Raw genomic sequence first — 17546 nt, 5'->3', positions numbered from 1 at the left:
CATCCACACTGCTGGAGACAAATGAGAACAGCAAAGGGTCTCACCGTGAATTTCTTGTAGAGCTCATAAGTGAGGAGAGGGTTGGGCAGTTCCCTGAAGTACAGCTTGCAGAGCGACCCAACACAGTGGATGTCCTGGAGGTAAACTTCCCTTGTCAGATCTGGGCATTGGTCAGAAACAAACTCTTGTCTGAAACAATATGGAAACATAAAAATGTAGGCTAATAAGAGCTGAGCATCCCAGTACTCCACCTTAAGTACTATTTTACAGCTAGAAGGAAAAACAAACTCAAAAGCAGAGATGTTTCTGCAGCCTGGCCCAGATTGTCTCCTGGGATCAGGCCTCAAGGTTTCAACTAGTCTCTGGTTTCCCTAACATAGTCCCATGAGTGGCCCCCTAACAGATATAAAGAGATTCCTTTGTCTGAAGTGAGAGAGAACAACTCAGCATTTGTGCTGAGACCCTCCAGGCCTTTCCCATTAATAGATGCAGAGGGACATAATTTTTTTCTTTGTCATGGACAAATCCCTGAAGTGTTGTATTTCTCTGTTACAAGCTTCACAGGCAGTTTATCTTCTGCATACTGTAGAGCTCTGTTGGCCCCAGTCTATGCCTGAGGGACTAACAGCAAAAAGGTACCCAGCAATGTGTTGGGATCCCTCTGGCGCTAAGACAGATTGCCCTTACCTCAGCTTTTGTATGTTGGATGTCACTCCAGAGAGGCGGTAGATCCCATCCACAATGCCATGAGTCTCAATGAACTCCGCACAGCTCTTCAGCACGTAGGGGACTAGGAGAGGAAAGCAAGGCAAGATGCCCAATGAATACACACTGAGGACTTCCACAAATCACCACAGAGGACGCAATTTCATGAAACAGCAGAGGCTCTCTGCAGATGCAGGGAAGGGTACAGCAATGGAAGAAATACAGGGCAAATCAAGAATAAACCCCACAAAGTGGCCATAGCCAATTTGCAAAGTAAGGATATGCTATGGTTGTGCCATGCCATGCTCATTGACATATGACAATGACTGACCCTGAAGTCACAGAAACATTGTGGGAAGAAAGGTAGAGTTTCTCTCTCTTCCTTTTTCTTTTCTTTCCAGAAAATGAAGCAATTTCTTTCTAATTGAAAGCATGAGGTAAAGTATGAGATCCTGGGAACCTCCCCCCTCCCCAAGATAGAGCTCCAGCCTCGCTGAATTTTGCCAAAAGGTCTGATTGGCTTGGATAAAAATCAGAGAAGCATTCGCACTTCCATATAAGCCTACATACTCACAGTTTAGTGCTCATAAACTCCCACAGAGGGGGTATAAAGTTTAAATATTGACTAGATCTGCATACTGACAAAATCTAACATTGGCTTCAAAAGAACTCTATCAACGTAACCAGCCAAAGACTTAAGCAGCCTTAAAGCTAAGAGGAGCCTGAGGCACAACGTTTCCATCCAGACCTGGAATCAAAGTGTGTGTTTATTTTTTCCCCACTATATAGGTATAGGAAACCCTCATCCTCTTGGTCAGACCAAGCCTCCCTGTCCCCAGTACTATAACAACCCTAGCTATAACAATAACAGTAAGACGGCCCTTCCTTATTAGGTGCTAGAAACTACTGTGTATTTAATGCAATGCTTCACACAGCCATAAGCAAAGAAGTCAGTAAATGCAGAAGTTAAAGTTCCCCGCTGTAATGCTGACTCTGCTCCACTGCGCATTCGGAAAGCTGTATGGAAGAAAACAGACTTAGCCACACATTTGACTGGAAAGCCAGGCATAGCAATTACTGCATCTTTGCAGCACCACAGAGATAATGCCTCTGGCTGGACCTTCCCTGAGTTCTTCTGCTCCAAGTTCAGGACCATAATGACATATTAACATGTGCTTCATCAGGCAGCATCCAAAGACAGCACTCTAAAGACAGTCTGAACAAAAAACAGCTGGTACATTATCATATTTCTCATGGGTGCCACTAAGACCAGAGACAGATAATGGATGGATTTGCCCCTACCAAGCAGCCCAGGGCATAGGCTCTGGTGAGGAGGACTCCCAAGCTGCTGCCTACCTCAGTGACACTACTACTGAGCCCAGGCAGTCAGGGAAGTGCTACCCTTCTGCCTCCTGACTCTTACTGAGGCAGGTAAAGAGGTCCTTCTTGTGTGTCCCTTCTTTTCTCTTTTGGCCAACCCAAATGCAGGAATACACAAAGTGCCTGCGATTACCTGGAAGCCAGAATGATCCAGGCTGATTTTCCTCAGTTAAAGGAGCCTCTCCAAAACAACAGGGAGATATTGACTTTATGTTTTTTTGAGCAGCGACTTATAATGCAGGTACGTTATCCATGCTGTGTCACACTCAAAGCCCTTGGGCTGACTTTTAAGACCCTCAAGTTGTTGGGCAGAGCTAACAGCGGAGCTTCTGTCAGGGGCCCTAACCTACTACAACAGCAATGTTTCAGTGCCTACAGTACCTACTTCCTAAGAGGACTAGATGATGTGGAAGGAGAGAGAGCAAAAGCAAAGCATGACATTTCCTTGAAATCCTGCCAAGAAAAGCCCAAGTGACACAGCAAGAAAGAGGATCTTCCTATCTCTGAGTAAGACCTGATTATCAGAAACTGCAGTAGGGAACTCAGATCATATGATGAGCATGCTAGAACTAAAAAAAAAAAAAGGAAAGGCAAATGACTTCAGGCCTCTTCTTCATTTCTGGCTGGTCAGGCTGTACTGCCTTTGTGGCAGAAGCTATGCATTCATGGCATATTAAGATTTCCTTCTTGGTAGGGATCTGGAAATAAATCTAATGCAAAGAGCAAAAATTAAAGCCAAGCAGATCCATGTTCACTTCTGATCTATTTGGGTGGGAGGATGGGTGAACCACTCCACGTGACCTAGAAAAAGAAGAATTCACTGAACAGAAAACCTGTTTGATCAGGACAGCCATGTGACAAGGTTTGCTTAAAAATTAAACAGTCTTTCATATAGACAAATTTCACACAATGGTGCCTAGCTGCCACAAAGATGAGATCCATCTCCACACTGCACTTTATTAGATACTTTTTAAAACCTCAATATTAAGAATAAGCACACCAACTAAAAATGTGTATACTGATGTTTGTTGTGACTAATTTGACCTCTTGAAAGTAAGACCTATTAAACCACACTAATTTTTTTTGCTGAGTTTTAAGTTTCTTTGGGTAAATTAGGTCAAGAGGCCTCAGGCAGGTAAGCAAACCTCTTATTCACAAACCAGAGAAGGCTAGATCCATCTGTTGAGGACTGGTAAGCAAAAAAGGGGACCCGAGGGGAATAAGCTGTAGCAAGTATATAAAATTAAACCAATTTTTAAAAGTGAGTGAAGACTAAACAGTAGAGACAATCTGTAGACTGCAGAGAGACAATGCGCATCAAGCTCTGCCAGTATCTCTTACTCCAGTCCTGCAGTCTTCCCTGCTTTTCCAGACCTGGGCTTCTTGCATATCTCTGCCAGTGCCCTTCACTCATGCTGTATATGATTTCCTACCATACCAGGTCTTTGGCTCTTGTGAAGAGAAACAGCCAGTTTCAAAATGTGTGGTGGTTTTGTGACGTAAAAAAAAAAAAAAAAAAAAAAAGTCCCACATAGGACACATTTCACTTGCAACCAAAAATTACAGACTTTGACCTCAGATCCCTGGAGGTGAAGGGACTGCATAAGCTTCCTGCAAAGCAAGCCCCTAAATGCAGCACTTGTATGAAACTGGAGCACAATAAATGTTTTCTTTGAGCACAACCTGCAGCTCTGAAATTCCTGAGCAGCTCTGATCTCCTACAAAGCTAGGTCTTTCGGGCACTTGGGGGAGGTGAGGTTAGAGCAGCAGTGATCAGCTTCCTCCCACTTCCAGGCATTTCTGAGGCAGTTTGATTATTTCACATGTGGCTCCTGATGAACCAAAACAAAGGCTGTGCTCAACCCTGAATGCGGGGAGGTACAGACTCTAGCATGTGCTTTACAACAAGACTCTATTGATGTTACAGGGCACACGTAAATTACGGACCTGGGTCACTCCAGAAGAAAGATTGGATCGGACATGGATGGGACTTTGTAGCAGGGGCTGTGTGTGTGCGTGCAGGCACAGAAAGGGGTGGGTGAGAGGGTGTCCAATCTTGACACTTCTATAATTAAAACTGTGCTGGAGGCTTAGAAGTTGGAAGAGGCAGCTGGTGTCACACAGACCCCGCTTGTTCTGCCAGACAGCCAAACTGTCCTCATTTAAAACTACAATAGAAACCAGATGGAGGAGGAGAAGGGAGCGTGGAGCAAGGCATCAGTCAGAAGGGAAATTGAGTTATAAACATACTGCACACAAAAGACAATACTTCTCTTCCCCTAGACAAAAATAAACCAGAAGGGCAGTCGCAGTAACTCATTCCACTCTCACTGGCTATCACCTCCGAGCTCAGTGTACACAGACATTCACCTTTACCAGGGTCTTTTCCATGACCACAACTTGTGCCACCTCCTTTACAGGTGTGTGCTACTCCTGCTAGGTCAGGTATTATGCCTCCCTCCCTTTCCGATCCCTCCAGCTTCCAGTGCCAGCGATGGACACTGTCTCACCTTCCAGCATTGCTGGGATGGTGGGTGGGTGCTCTCACTTCTCCTGTTCCTTCCCAGCCATGGTGCTACCACCCACCAAACCTCCCCACTAGCAAGGAAGGTGCTCACTCTTTGCCTGCCTGACAAAGCCTTCATCTGGCATAAGGCTGAGCATTTTGGATCAAAGCTGAAGAGACCTTTAAGTGTGCATCTAACCAAATCACTAAGCGGCTCAAGTAGGAGGGGACACTAGAGAGGGGTCACCCCACCTAACTACCGGTGGGAAGATGGCCTCTTGGCCTCCCACTAAAGCCAGCGAAGACCAAAAAAGACCCTAGTCCAGCAGGAGATGCAAGCAATGCCCTCTGGCCTTCAGTGCCGCCTTCTAGAAAAAACTCTTAGTCTCCATGGGCTACAGAAGGACCCTAGGGAGGAGGTTGCTAAATCAGCCACCCTAACCAGTCAGTGTGAATACTGTCCAGCAAGACTGTGCTTAAAGAAAGCTAACCTGGACACGGTCATGTGCTCAGGGTACACTGTACTGAACTGGGCTGAATAGCAGCAGGCTTCATTTTTGTCCTTATCCTTCTGTTGTTCTCTAAGAGGGCTCCTTGCAAGGATAAAAATGAGTGGCAGAGTTTCCCAGGTCCTCCTTCGTGACTGGTTTATGCCATATGGAGGAGGTTTCACGTCCTCTCTAATTTTATTTTAACTTTCATTCAAGTAACAGGAGGATAAATGTAGTCTTTTCATTTACCTGAAACACCAACTTTTTGATGTTTGACTCACAGGAAATAGTTTGGGTGTTTGTTTTTTATTTCTCTCAAAAATGAATCCTGTGCCATAAAAAAAAAAAAAGTTGTGGGCATTTTTATTTCACCATTTTGGTTTTGTTACGTATTAGTATTTTTTTTTAATTGTCTTCCATTGCCCTCAATAGCAGTGCATACTTCCTATCATCCTATGTCAATAGCATGACGATAAAGGTCAAAGTAGTCTCTTGTTTCAATTTAAATGACTAAAATAGGAAACATTTCCTCCTAAAAAATAACTGTTTCAGTCTGTACTAAGCACGAGTTGTTATTTTGTACAAACAAAAATAACAAAACAGTACACATTTTAGAACATACTAATACATTAACTTGGCCTCCTAATCACAGGGAAGGAATGGCATTGTATAAATGGCAACATACTTGGGAGTTAGTATCTCTGATGTGACAATTTTCTGCATTTCCTGAGGCTTCCTACTCTCTTACTGTAACTCATGAGCTTTAATGCTGATTCACTTTTTTTTTTTTTTGCTGATCTTGTCTGATTTTCACTAGGCGTAAGGTTGGCTGAGAAAGACTCCAGAGGAGATCAAACTGCACTCTCCTCCCTGCAGCTCGCTCTTCCAGCAGTCACGATTCCAGTTTGACTCCCAATGCGTAGCCCTAACCTGTGGCAGCTAAGGATAAATCCTGCCTTGCCCCCAGGTATCATCTCCTTTGCCTTCCACTGTCTCCTTTTCATCAGTGGCCAGGGATGGAAGGGGCCACAGCATCCAAAATCACTGTAGAGATGAAGCTGTCGGAGCCAGGGATGGGGAGGGTTTGCTCCGCCTGGACGCAACTCCTACAGTGACAAACGGAGGCCTTCAGTCTCCAGGATGTCTATGCATACTTTTCAGAAGCACTAAATTCATTTTATAGGAGAAGAAAAAACAAACTGTCTTACCATCAAACTCCAGTGTTTAGTTTTGCTGTTAGCACTGGCCTTCCACAACCCCTGCACACACACACCTGTGTTTGAATAGCCTGAGATACCTAAACAGCACCAAACAGGCTTAAAAACAAATCAACTTGTTAGAGTCCTCCTCGCCTCTTCCCCCTTGGCTGCCAGAGACACAGTTAAAAACAGACGAATAGCCAGCGCCAAGGTGATCCTGTCTGCACGGACAGCACAACTGAATCACCATGTAAGTCACACGCTGCTTTTTTATTTTTTTTTTTCCCCTCTACTTCTGTGGGAAATGTCCCTGCAGTATCACAGAGGTTAGCACAACAGTGCTGATCCCTGCGATGAAAGCACCATCCTGAATGCCGTTGTGATTCTGGTGGGCAAAGACAGCGGAAAAAGGAATCTCGGATCTGTCAGATGGTGTGAGCCATCACCCTCCACAGCCTGAGTGGGAAGTGGAAACGCTGAGCACTGTTCTGTATGTGACACGCTGATTTCAAGCAAATCCATTTCAACACAGCCTGCAGGCCCAGCATGAGTTTGAATGAAGTCAATGGCACCACTATCAAGGTTGTTTGTTTGGTTTTTTTTCCCATGAGTTTACATCTCACATATCTAAATAAGACATGTAGGAACACCTGATTTTCCAGAGCAGATCTGACAGCTGTGATGTTGCAGGCAGAAATTAAAAAGCCCATGGCTGGCTCATCGACAACACACGTCATAGAAAGCCTAAGAGGAAACACTGCACAAGCAGACGTTGAATGCTGACTCTCAACCTCAACGGTCACCGTGCCCCTCTGAAACGTGACTAGTACCTTGACATAGCTGGCAAATCCTGTCATGCAGCCACTTTTGAAGAGAGGTTGTACTAAATACTAGAATAGTTTTGTTAGGAAAACATCCTGCTGTGGGTTTCCTGCAAAAAAAAAAAAAAAAAGACCAGATAACCGAACAGGATATCTCCACTCCTAACTTTTATGACTCTGTGGTATAGTCAGCTCGGAAAACAGCAGCTTAGGTTCTGCAGGGCAGGTCAATGAGCTGTGCACGTCCTCAGCTAGCCATTTGAACCCGAACAACTCTGATCCACAGCAGATTAGGGTGGCTATTGTACAGAATTTTGTTCACCACAGCACAGGCAATTGGGGTAATTAATTCTGGAGGTAGGAGTAACAGGACAATTTATGCTGCCTCAGAAAAAGGACTCAGCTATAAGTATAGAAAAGATCAGAATAGTTGTGAAGCTGCATATAATGAATCAACCTCCGTATGGTAAATGCCTAGATACTAAGAGGATAAGTAGGCTGTGAGATAGGAATGCTACCATGAACTTTGTTTCTGATGACACATACTAAAAACACTACCAAATCCAAAGGCTGTGTCAGCTCTGATGGAGAGCAGGAGTGAGTAGGGCAATGCTGATGCTGCAGCTCAATGGAGCTGGGAGAAGCCACCTATAAGGGAAGAGCACAGGTAAGTGTTGAGCCTGGGATGGACAGCCAGTGATGTAGGCACCATTTGAAGCCTCTTGAGTGTCCACTGTCTTTCATCTATATCAATAAACAAGCTTATGGACTGTAGGTGTCACACTGTATCATGTTTTCCTTCTTTTCTCCACTCTCTTCTTAAGCATGGACACCAATGGAAGCCATGCTAACCTACTTAACTGCTGGCAACAAAGCAAGGAAAATATATGGACTTCATAAGTTTTTTCCTCCCCTCAACAAATTTCGACCTATGTGTTTTCATTCACAAGGGCTTCAGAAGCAAGTTAGAAAACTAATAGTGCACAGTCTCCATCTTTTACCTAAGCCTGGTAGCTGCTGCAGACATGTTCAGTTTCTTACAGTCCCAAAATTTCTCTAGAGGTGTCTTGTAAGCTATTACACCCATTTATTGACTCTAAACTAGTGTAGAAACCAATAGCTCCCCTGACATGTGACAACTCTTAGGTTTGTTAGGATCCCAGAATCTGGAGAAAGGCAATTCAAGGGGATCAACGCATACTCCCTATCTGGCTGTCAGTGTTAGTTTGCTCCTTATTCCTTTTCAACTCGGACTTTAGTGTCCCAGGCAATAGGTGTTCCAGGTTTCTGAAAACTTTTTGGGGCTGTTAAAAAGAAATTCTGGATGCTTAAATCTTGATGTGCATCTGAAGAATACCAGCCACTAGTTAAGCGATTTGGAAGTCCTTTGTACTGTGCCTTTCACAAATACCACCTCCATACACTGAAATCCATAGCAGTCTCTACAGGATAGAGAATTTGCCTGTAGTTTCCATGCTGTTCTGTCATGCTGTCTCACTGTTGGACAGATCCTTAGTCCACTGGCAAAGCAACTAATTCCCAAATAAATGCTCTTGGGAGATTCCAGGAAAAATTATGCTGCTGTTATCTTGCTAGTGAAGAGACAGGGTGAAGCAAGGAGCTGGGCAGTTGTCTCATGAACTCTGGTGCTGCAGCAAAGTGGGCAGCTCTGCAGTTCTCTCTGTCGTTCTTTCCCAGGAAATTTCTCTTGTCCCTTTGAACGTGCAAGTATAGGCTGGAGGTCCGTCAGCACTCGTGGTTCTCCTTCCACACTTGCTGCACAGCAAGTAATTTACAAGCTGAGGCGCTGCTCCTGGACCAAGCTTTCATATGGTTGAAAAATTGCATGGCTCAATCTCACAGCACATATTTATATCTTTTCTCCTCTTTTTATTTTGCCCTCTGTCACACTGATGGACTGATGCAAACTGACGCTAGATTATGCAGCAATGTTCTTTCACTCAGGCCTCTCACTGATCTTGCCTCTAGGGCTCTCCTAGTGAAGAGTGGATACAGCAATTTCCAGAGGTTATTCCAAATGGGCTGTTTTACAGATAGTCAACAACTCAGGGCAAAGAGCAGGGAAAATTGCTGAGGATCATTATATATCACAGACAGACAGATGAGGAGCCTAAATACAAACCCATAAAGGCTGCAAATGAGAAGTGAAAGGCAAATGAAAACAGACTTTTGAGAAAAAGTAAATAAGGCTTTATGATGTCAATCTGATTGAAAACAAACATGCCAAGGCACTAGCAATAATCAGTCATTACAGTTTGAAGCCAAGCAGCACAAAATCCATTCCATCTTTGCTCAGTTGCTGAGCATATATTTAGACTGAGTGTTTTCACTGCAAGGCTGTCTGGGCCTGACGCAAAGAACCGCACTCATACAAAAAACACCATTGAATTCAGCAGTATTTTCCACAAGAGAAAAAAAAATAAATCTGTTTGTTCTACTGTCTCTTACCTCTTACTATGTCACGCAAATACTAGAAAATAAGGTGTAAGGAATGACAGAAGCATTTTCACCGGCTTTACAGGAGCATAAAATGATGGTGTGAGGTTCAACACAGAGTGGAGAATTAAGACTGCTGCTGGCAGTGGAAGGTCACCTAGAAATGCTCCTCTCAGCCCTGCTCAGAGGAGGCTGAAAACAAGTCAGTCTTTATTTGAGAAGGATTAAGCTGTGGGTGATTCAAATTGCTGATGTTTGTCTGGTGAAGAGAGGTGCTGTTCTACCCATCCTAAGTAATGCCCAGGGCATACTGTCGCCAGAGCCTGCGGGCTCAGTTTCTATGTCTGAGCAGCAAGGAGAAAATTCTGCCAGAAGCAGCACCTGGTCAGACATGTATACCTATATACGTAAATAAATGTATAAGTATGTATACATCAGCATATATATGTGTGTGCATACATATATATACAATTATATTCATTTATATATATATATGTGCGTGTGAGAGGTTTCATGTGCATTACCATGAAATTCTTCTTAGAGAAACAGCTTTTTCTTAATAAGGTATCAATCAAAGCCTAATACCTAAAGGTGATATTTACAGAGTCAAAAGCCGCAAAAGCCTTGCTAGGCTGATGTCATAGGTCTGAGGATACATCACTGCATGCTGGTGCTCTTGCTTGTTGAACCTTGCTCACCCACCAGAGAATAAGCCATTGCCACAGACGTCTTCCATGTTCTCCTGTCCCAGGCAAAGTGCATTTAGGTAGTGCATTGCCCTTGTGTCTTGCTACTGTGCTGAAGGCCTTTCTGGGTGAAGTACTTACTCTCAGCCAAGGAAAGCTATTGGTTTGGAGGTGGATTCCTCAAGCATGCATGGATGTCTACATCAGTAAGTCCAGAACCAGTCTCAGTGGATCGGTTTCACTCAGTAGTTTAGTCAAGAAGGGTAGCCCATGGGATATGGGTCATTTTGCTTACACCTTTTCATCTCCAGAGGCTGTTGTCCACTAAAGCATACCTTACCGCCTTGGTCGCAGGGATCATATTTTGCTTTCCATACACCAGCGAGGGTAAAGAGCTGTAAAACAAGCTGCTATGCAGCCTGGCTTCAACATCTGGATGTGGTGTTGCACCTTCAGGGCTTCTTTCACAAACAGCACTGCTCCATCTGCCAGCCTTGTGGCAGATCAACACTTTGCATATGTTGCAAGAGGGCAGCTCTCTTGCTCTCCAAAGCCTGCGAGAATCATCAAGGACAGCAGAGGAGGCAGAACAGCATTGCAGATGGTGTCACACAACCTCCCAGCCTTCTAAAGGCTGATGCCGGGCTGGGATTGTTTAGAAGAAAATATTTCCTGTCCTGCTGTTGGTGTCTAACTCCACCCCAGGATGTCAGCACGTAACTACTGAGATGCACCCAGAGCGTACAGCATGCTTTCTCCATGGCTGACCTGCAAGGACTTTACTTCTGCCACTGCCTGGCAGAGGGGTAAGGGTGTCGGAAACAGAAACTAGTTCTGTCAGAAGGTCAGTGATGAAAGGAGGCATGATATGGCTTTTACAGGCCCTAATAGAAGGGGAAAAGAAACAAAACTGAACAAAATATTACAGCATGATGCCATCTTTGTATTCCCCAAGCAGGCTTCTATCACCTAGCAGGGACAAGCCAGGAGAGATATCTATCTATATACTACTACTCTTTGTATTTCCAAGGCCCTTCTGACTTCAGTGGGAACAGTTGTCCCCATGACTTTTCTCCCGCACAGAAAATCCCCTCAATTCCATGTGGGATACAAGCCTCCCTCTCCCTTCATCTCTCAATAAATATGCTTGCCAGGGGTTATCAAGCTGAGGGTCATTCTCAGTGCTAACAATGGAAAAAAAAAAGCAGTATCCAGCTGTTACTAAAGTAGTAAATCTAGTCACTTCACAATTGCGCTCCTCAGTTTCCAAGCCCCCCAACGGATTCCTGATACATTCCATATTTTACTCTTTATTTTGTTTTCCATTTGGCAAAGGACAGGCTCCGAACCAGCATGAAGAAAAACAACCTTTTTTTTTGCCCCCCCTCTGCTTTTTTTTTTTTTTTCACCACGCTATCTCTGCTCCAAGTCAGGCCAGGTAGTGCTTATCATTTCCTCTGCACAGCAAACACCAGCGTGCATGCGTTTCCTGCCGGCGACTCCTAAATCGCAAGCTGACATTGTTTTCAAGGTCCCCCTTGCTTGGAGGCAGGAGCAGCTCTGCCGCACAGCGCTTCCTGTTGATGTCGGGCCCCTCTTCCTCCCAAAGCAAATGGGCTTCCTGCCGGCATCTGTATCCTTTTCCATGAGGACTAGCAGGAGCCATTTTCCTATATAGTGGCTGGGGGATGGGAGGAGGAGGGGGAAGGTAGTGGAGACAGGGATAGAACGGGGAGGAGGAGCAGGGGTGGATTTTTTTTTTTCCTAGCAGTGTTGAAAAACATCTGGGCCCCCTCTCAATGAGGAGGAGGGAGAAGAGATAAGAGGTCAAAACAATAGAGCAATGTCTCAGGGATGCTGGTATTTGCAAGTACAAGAGAGATCACTTATTAGCAGAGAACATCAGAGACTAATTACAGCTGCCAATTTCCCACTGCTAAAGAATGTAAGCTCACAAAAGAAAAGCTACAATCACGGCCTCCGTGCTCCAGCGGCGCTGTCATAAGCTGTGGGAGATGCCAAGACCTTTACACCAGACCATTGCCTTCATTTTTATTCTCTCAAATGGAGGAATCTCTACCACTGCCAGCAGTGTTTCATCAACCGTGGAGAAACTGGACAACGATTGCAGAACACAGCTTACACCAAGCCGAAGCGCTTCAGCTCCACAGACTGCCATTGCATGAGCCACTGCCCCAGCAAAGAAGGGAAAACCTAAACAGACACCATTTTGGACCTCCTCTGGTCCATGGCATTCAAGGTTTGCATTTGTCTCATTAGAGAAGCTGATGGGAATCTTGTCCCAGCTCCCACTGGGAGGTTATCAGTTTGCTGCACAGTGTAAAGAAACAGCCCAGGAACGTGCGATTACATGCTCTGTCATGGTGGAGACACACAACAGGCAGAGTGTGAGGAACATAGCCAGCTGCCTGCCCTCTGCAACATTTCAGACATGTGGGTCCCATTGCCTAGCATGCAGGGCGAGGAGCCGGCTTGCACTAGAGCATGTTCCCCTGCAAGCAGAAGTTTCCTCTACCTGGGGAATGACTGGGGAAATAGTCTCCCAGTATTTTCTATACTACACCTAAAATTACATCCAAAACAGATGGGGTGAGGAGGGGGTTTACTAAGGGGTCCAAACAGATTATTAGGTCCCCTAGCAATACCCAAAACGGGACCTGTCCCTTAAAGTCTCAACTGCTGCCCCTAATGGTCCTCTGGGATGAGTTTCATGTATATTTCAATAAAATATATTCTCACAACAGGCTTTTCTCCTTCTTTTCCTATCTGTTGCCTGTTCACCATCCTATGTCACTGTAGGAATTAAGCAAAGGGTTACACGTCCAATCTCTGGCCCCAAATTGCCACAGAGGTTGACAAAATTACTCCAGCTTTATGCAACTGTAGCCAGCAGCAGATGTGGCTCCAAGCCTGGCAGAGCCGGTGGGGTTGCAATAGAGCGAACTGGGGCTTAGCTTTCCTCACAAAAAGACATTCTTACTCAAGGTGCAATTGTGAAATCTTGATGGCTGGCTTGATGGGTCTAAGACACAAAGGAAAAAAGCCCACCTACGTTCTCACAGCAGAAGTTGGCCAGGGCCACTGAAATTTGCAGCGCTGACATTTAGGCAGGCATTCCTGGCCACGGACAGATGCGTCCACATGCCTAAACTCAACTGGAGCTGTGCCACTGCCCGCACACCCCAGCAGGATGGGGGACTGGGAGAGGAGATCTCCCCATGCTTTTTTAGGGAGCTCCAGCATACACGGTGCCAGTGGCTTTTCTGGAAGGTGCCTAGGAGCTGACAGCACCAGCTAAAACCTGTGAGCGCTTTGCAGGATGGGATCCCATTTCCAGAACTGCTCTGGGAGTAAAATCATATTTTGATGAAGGAGTGTGCAAGAAAAACTGGCTCCACCAAGCTCACATTTTCCTGCCGCGCTCTCCCTCTCTTTTATTACGACTTGCTATTCGTGAATGAATTACCTCAATCCCTCTTAAGCAACGCACTGACCAGGAAAAGGGCGTGGGGATTATTAATGGAAAAATCCTTGAATCTTTTAGCCCTGTAGCATGGCTACAGTTACAAGGAAAACAGGATACCACACTGCATATGGGGAGGAGGAAGAGAAAGGGAGCAGAAACTCTAATGATCTACAGGGACTGACTCGCAAGGAAGAACAAAGTGGCGGTGGTAAATAGGCACAGATGGCCCAGATTACCCAGAGAGAAACGAACGCGCACAATAGTGGTCTGCGCGGGGCGCAAATACCATTGAGGGAAAGGGCTTGCTCTGGATGATCAAGGGGCTGTGACTAGGAGTGACTGAATGAAATTATGAGGGGAAATTTAGCTGGAATGGTAGGAAAAACCTCCTAAGAGTGAGACATAGTATCATGTTGTAGAATTGCCTTCTCAAGGGAGGAGGCAGGAGCTGTGCTGCCTGGATATTTGAAATTAGGCAGGAGAGATTACTCTGAAGGGAACGGTCCTGCACGGGCTGCTGTGACAAAAACAAAGCAATCTTGCCGGCCTTCCCTCTTCCCATGTCGCTATCAGGCGATGCCTTTTAAGCCACAGAAAGATCCTCTGGAAGAGGGGGCAGGGGGGATATTGCTGTGTTAATTATAAAGGGAAGCATATAGTGCCAGCACTGACTAGAAGAAGGGACAACCGCAACCAGCAGCTGGAGTTTAAAGTGGATACTGAAGCATGCAGGAAGAAAGGCTACTTGAAAGTCTTCCAGCAGAATGATTTTCCAGTGGGAAAGTGTGCATTTCACAGAATCAAAATGTTTCACCGGAACGCAGGGATTCAGTTTGACTTTTTTTCAACCAAGGAAATACTCAAATACATTGTTTTAGAAGGTGAAATATGTTCACTCCCATATAATTATTTTCAATGTAATACAACCTTTTGGATCATTTTTATTTAGGGGAAGTTTCTACTTTTTCATTCCAATTCTGGATGAAAGGAAGTCTTGCAGTAGGGGAAGATGGAGCACAGTGCAAAACAGGAACCAGCTCTAATGGATACCAAGCAATATCACCAGAGACTGGCTAGTGTTTCCTCCTCTCTGTACACTTCTGAGTGTGCAGCACCATTCCTTGCAAGCCAAAGCCCAGGATACTGTGTGTGTTTCTCGTCAATGAACAAAAGAAAAAGGAGGTGAGTGTCCTAGGGTTTGCTTTTCAACCCTCAGGATACAAAAAAAAACCAACCCTTATTTGAAATCTTTCTTGTATCTCACGTCCCCCATTGTGAGGATAAAACCCCAGCACAGTCTCACAGAATGTGCTTCGCTTCCGTCAGCAAAAATCTAACCCCTTGGCAAGGAGTCATGAATTAACAGAGGATAAATATCGTTCTCATCCCATAGGTGCAAAAAATGAGAAACAGAAATGAGTTGGCAGTCTGAGGTCATGCAAGGAGTTACTAGAAGAGCTAAGGCTAAAGCCCACGGCTTTGATTCCTGCTCTGTAACTAAGCCAGACAGACAGTTTTCTTGTATCTGAACTCCTGCTAAACCGAAACTTACCTTCAAAAGTTCAGAAGTTAGTAAAGCACGCAGAGTCTGCAACTTGCTTATCAGAGTCGCTGACCCAGAAAGTCGAGTTGAAAAACTCACACAGATGTCTCTTTCTGGGAGAGGCTCAATTCTTCCCAGGCATCTACCAAGACTCCCTACCCAAACTTCTAGCCAAAATCTAGACATACAGATTAAAACCTCAGAGGAGATTTAGGTCAGAGAGTGTTGATCAGACTCTCAGAGGAACCTTTTGGGTTGGTTGTCCTAAAAGTCAGCCTTGTACCAAAAGACCAGACTTCAGTACCCCTGTGCCTGGGAATGTTTGGAACTGGATCCACACTTTGCGGCTTGGTCTCACTTCTAATTATTTTCTTTTTTTTTCCTCTTGAATGGTTCTCTCATAACTAAATACCACAATAATGGCAAGAAGCTACCCAGAGGCCATCTGGGGAGACACTGCATTATTTCTGATCATTTCAGGGAAGGGAGGTTGGTGGGGGGTGGGACAGGAGGCCTGAATTCACTGGAAAAGATGTCCTGTCTGCTCACAGATTGGTTATACCAAACTTCTTGCATTCCCTGTCCTCTGACTTCTTCCATCTCCTCAACTATCCATTGATTTCCTTCCTTTACCTTTAATTTTCATTTCACAGGGCACTCTGTTTTCAGCATAGTTTTCTCCTCATGGAGACCAAATTCAAGCCTCACCTTTGGGACCTGGACTGAGGTTTAAAATCCCTTTCCAGCAAAAAGGCACTTGGATCTGGCATTTACAAATCAGGCCCGTATCTTCCAACTGTAGCTCTAAACTGAATCAAAGATTTTTGTTCCTAGCTGTAGTTCCCGGCTTTTGTTCCCTTCTCTGCTCCCTTGAAATGTCAGCAAACATGATGGCTTTGTTGATGCCATCAGGGTGGTCTGACCGCTTCCCACGCTGGGCATGCAGATTGGGTAGCTGTGGAGCAGTCAGCAATTCAACTGGGTGTCTCCTCTAGGATGTTGTTGTTCCTCACACCAAGGCAGTGGCCTGAAGCAGCAACACTGCCATGAAATCAACAGAAAACAAATCCACCTCCAGCTGCCCTGACTCACACAAGGACACGCAGGCTGCTTGTTCCAAACCAGCAGCTGCCGATGCTGCCAGGAGGACAGGAAGCCACGCTGGGAACTCAAGGCTGTCTTTGGATGTTGGGATGGATATCCACCCCTTCAGACATTCCCCACTTTGTCTGGAGAAAGGCTCAAAATGTGTGTGTTAACTGCTGTCTCCTGAGCCGACAGACTGCAGGGCTGACAGAGCTTACAGCCCTCACAGCTGTTCTAGCTCTCTGCTGCCTTCCAAGTGGAAATGGTTTCAAGCCCAAGTGGGGAGGGACACGGGCATGTCCTACCCCAGACACCTCCTGTCACCTCCCCAGATGTCCCCAGGGCCGCTCTGAGATGACCTGGGACCTCCTTAGCTATTGACTGTTCCTTGGTCAGCACTGGCTGCAATCCTGACCAACACTGTCCCCTGCAACGTTATAGGAGAGCCTATGCAGGGCCCAGCAGGCTCCACTTGAACTGTGGGAAGTACCCATAAAATGCATCTGCCTGCCACAGGGAAGTTCACAGGAGGGATGGGGAAAAAGATGAGTCAACTACCAACCACAGGCCAGGTTTCTCTGCCCCATCACAGGAATCACAGCCTGCACTGCCTGGAAAGAGTTGCCTTAGCCCACCTGAAGTGTTTGTACCAAGGGGGATCCTCAGGGCTCCCAAGATGTCGTCCTGCTCTCTCTGCTTTGCCTACCAATATGGTGCAAAATATCAGCCATAGCTTCTCAGCTGTTCTGAAATAACGTGCTTGGCTTCAGCCTGAAAAGCCCAAGTAGTGTTGCTCTCCTGGACTTTCTTGGTAGCCATCATGTTAAGGATGTGATCATATGTAGGAGTGAGCTGAGGCTCTTCCTCCTCTCTGCTCTGCTCTCCGGTTCAGTCAATCTTTTCCTACCACGATGCTTTTTATCACTGCTTATTACTAATTCATTTTCTCCAGTTACAGCAGAAAAGAGCCCTGGTCAAAGAGTAATTTTGCAACATGTCTCAAAAAAGGTCATATTTGTCTGCAGTTTGGCTTCATTTAAGAAAGATCATTCTGTGGTCAAGCACTCTCAAAACAGACAATTCCTTGTCTCCAGGTCTCCAGAACATCCCATCCAGGCACCGTCATGGAGGCTTTCAACTTGAGTGCTCCTCTGATATGTATCCAACCTCACCAATACTTTCTCA

The 17546-nt window shown here is 45.4% G+C and overlaps 1 protein-coding gene across 1 annotated transcript in view; it reads right to left on the bottom strand.

Moving 5' to 3' along the window:
• ARHGAP31 (Rho GTPase activating protein 31) overlaps positions 1 to 17546 on the bottom strand; it is a 60215-nt gene that overhangs the window by 20308 nt on the left and 22361 nt on the right. Inside the window, exons 2-3 of the mRNA XM_010128116.2 lie at positions 688 to 790; positions 45 to 189 (exon numbers count right to left, since the gene is read on the bottom strand). Of these exons, the coding sequence (XP_010126418.2) occupies positions 45 to 189; positions 688 to 790 (248 nt within the window). The remainder of the gene's footprint in view (positions 1 to 44; positions 190 to 687; positions 791 to 17546) is intronic.

This window comes from Chlamydotis macqueenii, chromosome 1 (assembly GCF_036417535.1).
Source record: "Chlamydotis macqueenii isolate bChlMac1 chromosome 1, bChlMac1.mat, whole genome shotgun sequence".
NCBI classification, from domain to species: domain Eukaryota; kingdom Metazoa; phylum Chordata; class Aves; order Otidiformes; family Otididae; genus Chlamydotis; species Chlamydotis macqueenii.
Note: the sequence above shows the minus strand (reverse complement) of the source record. Positions and strands in the feature narration are given on the sequence as shown.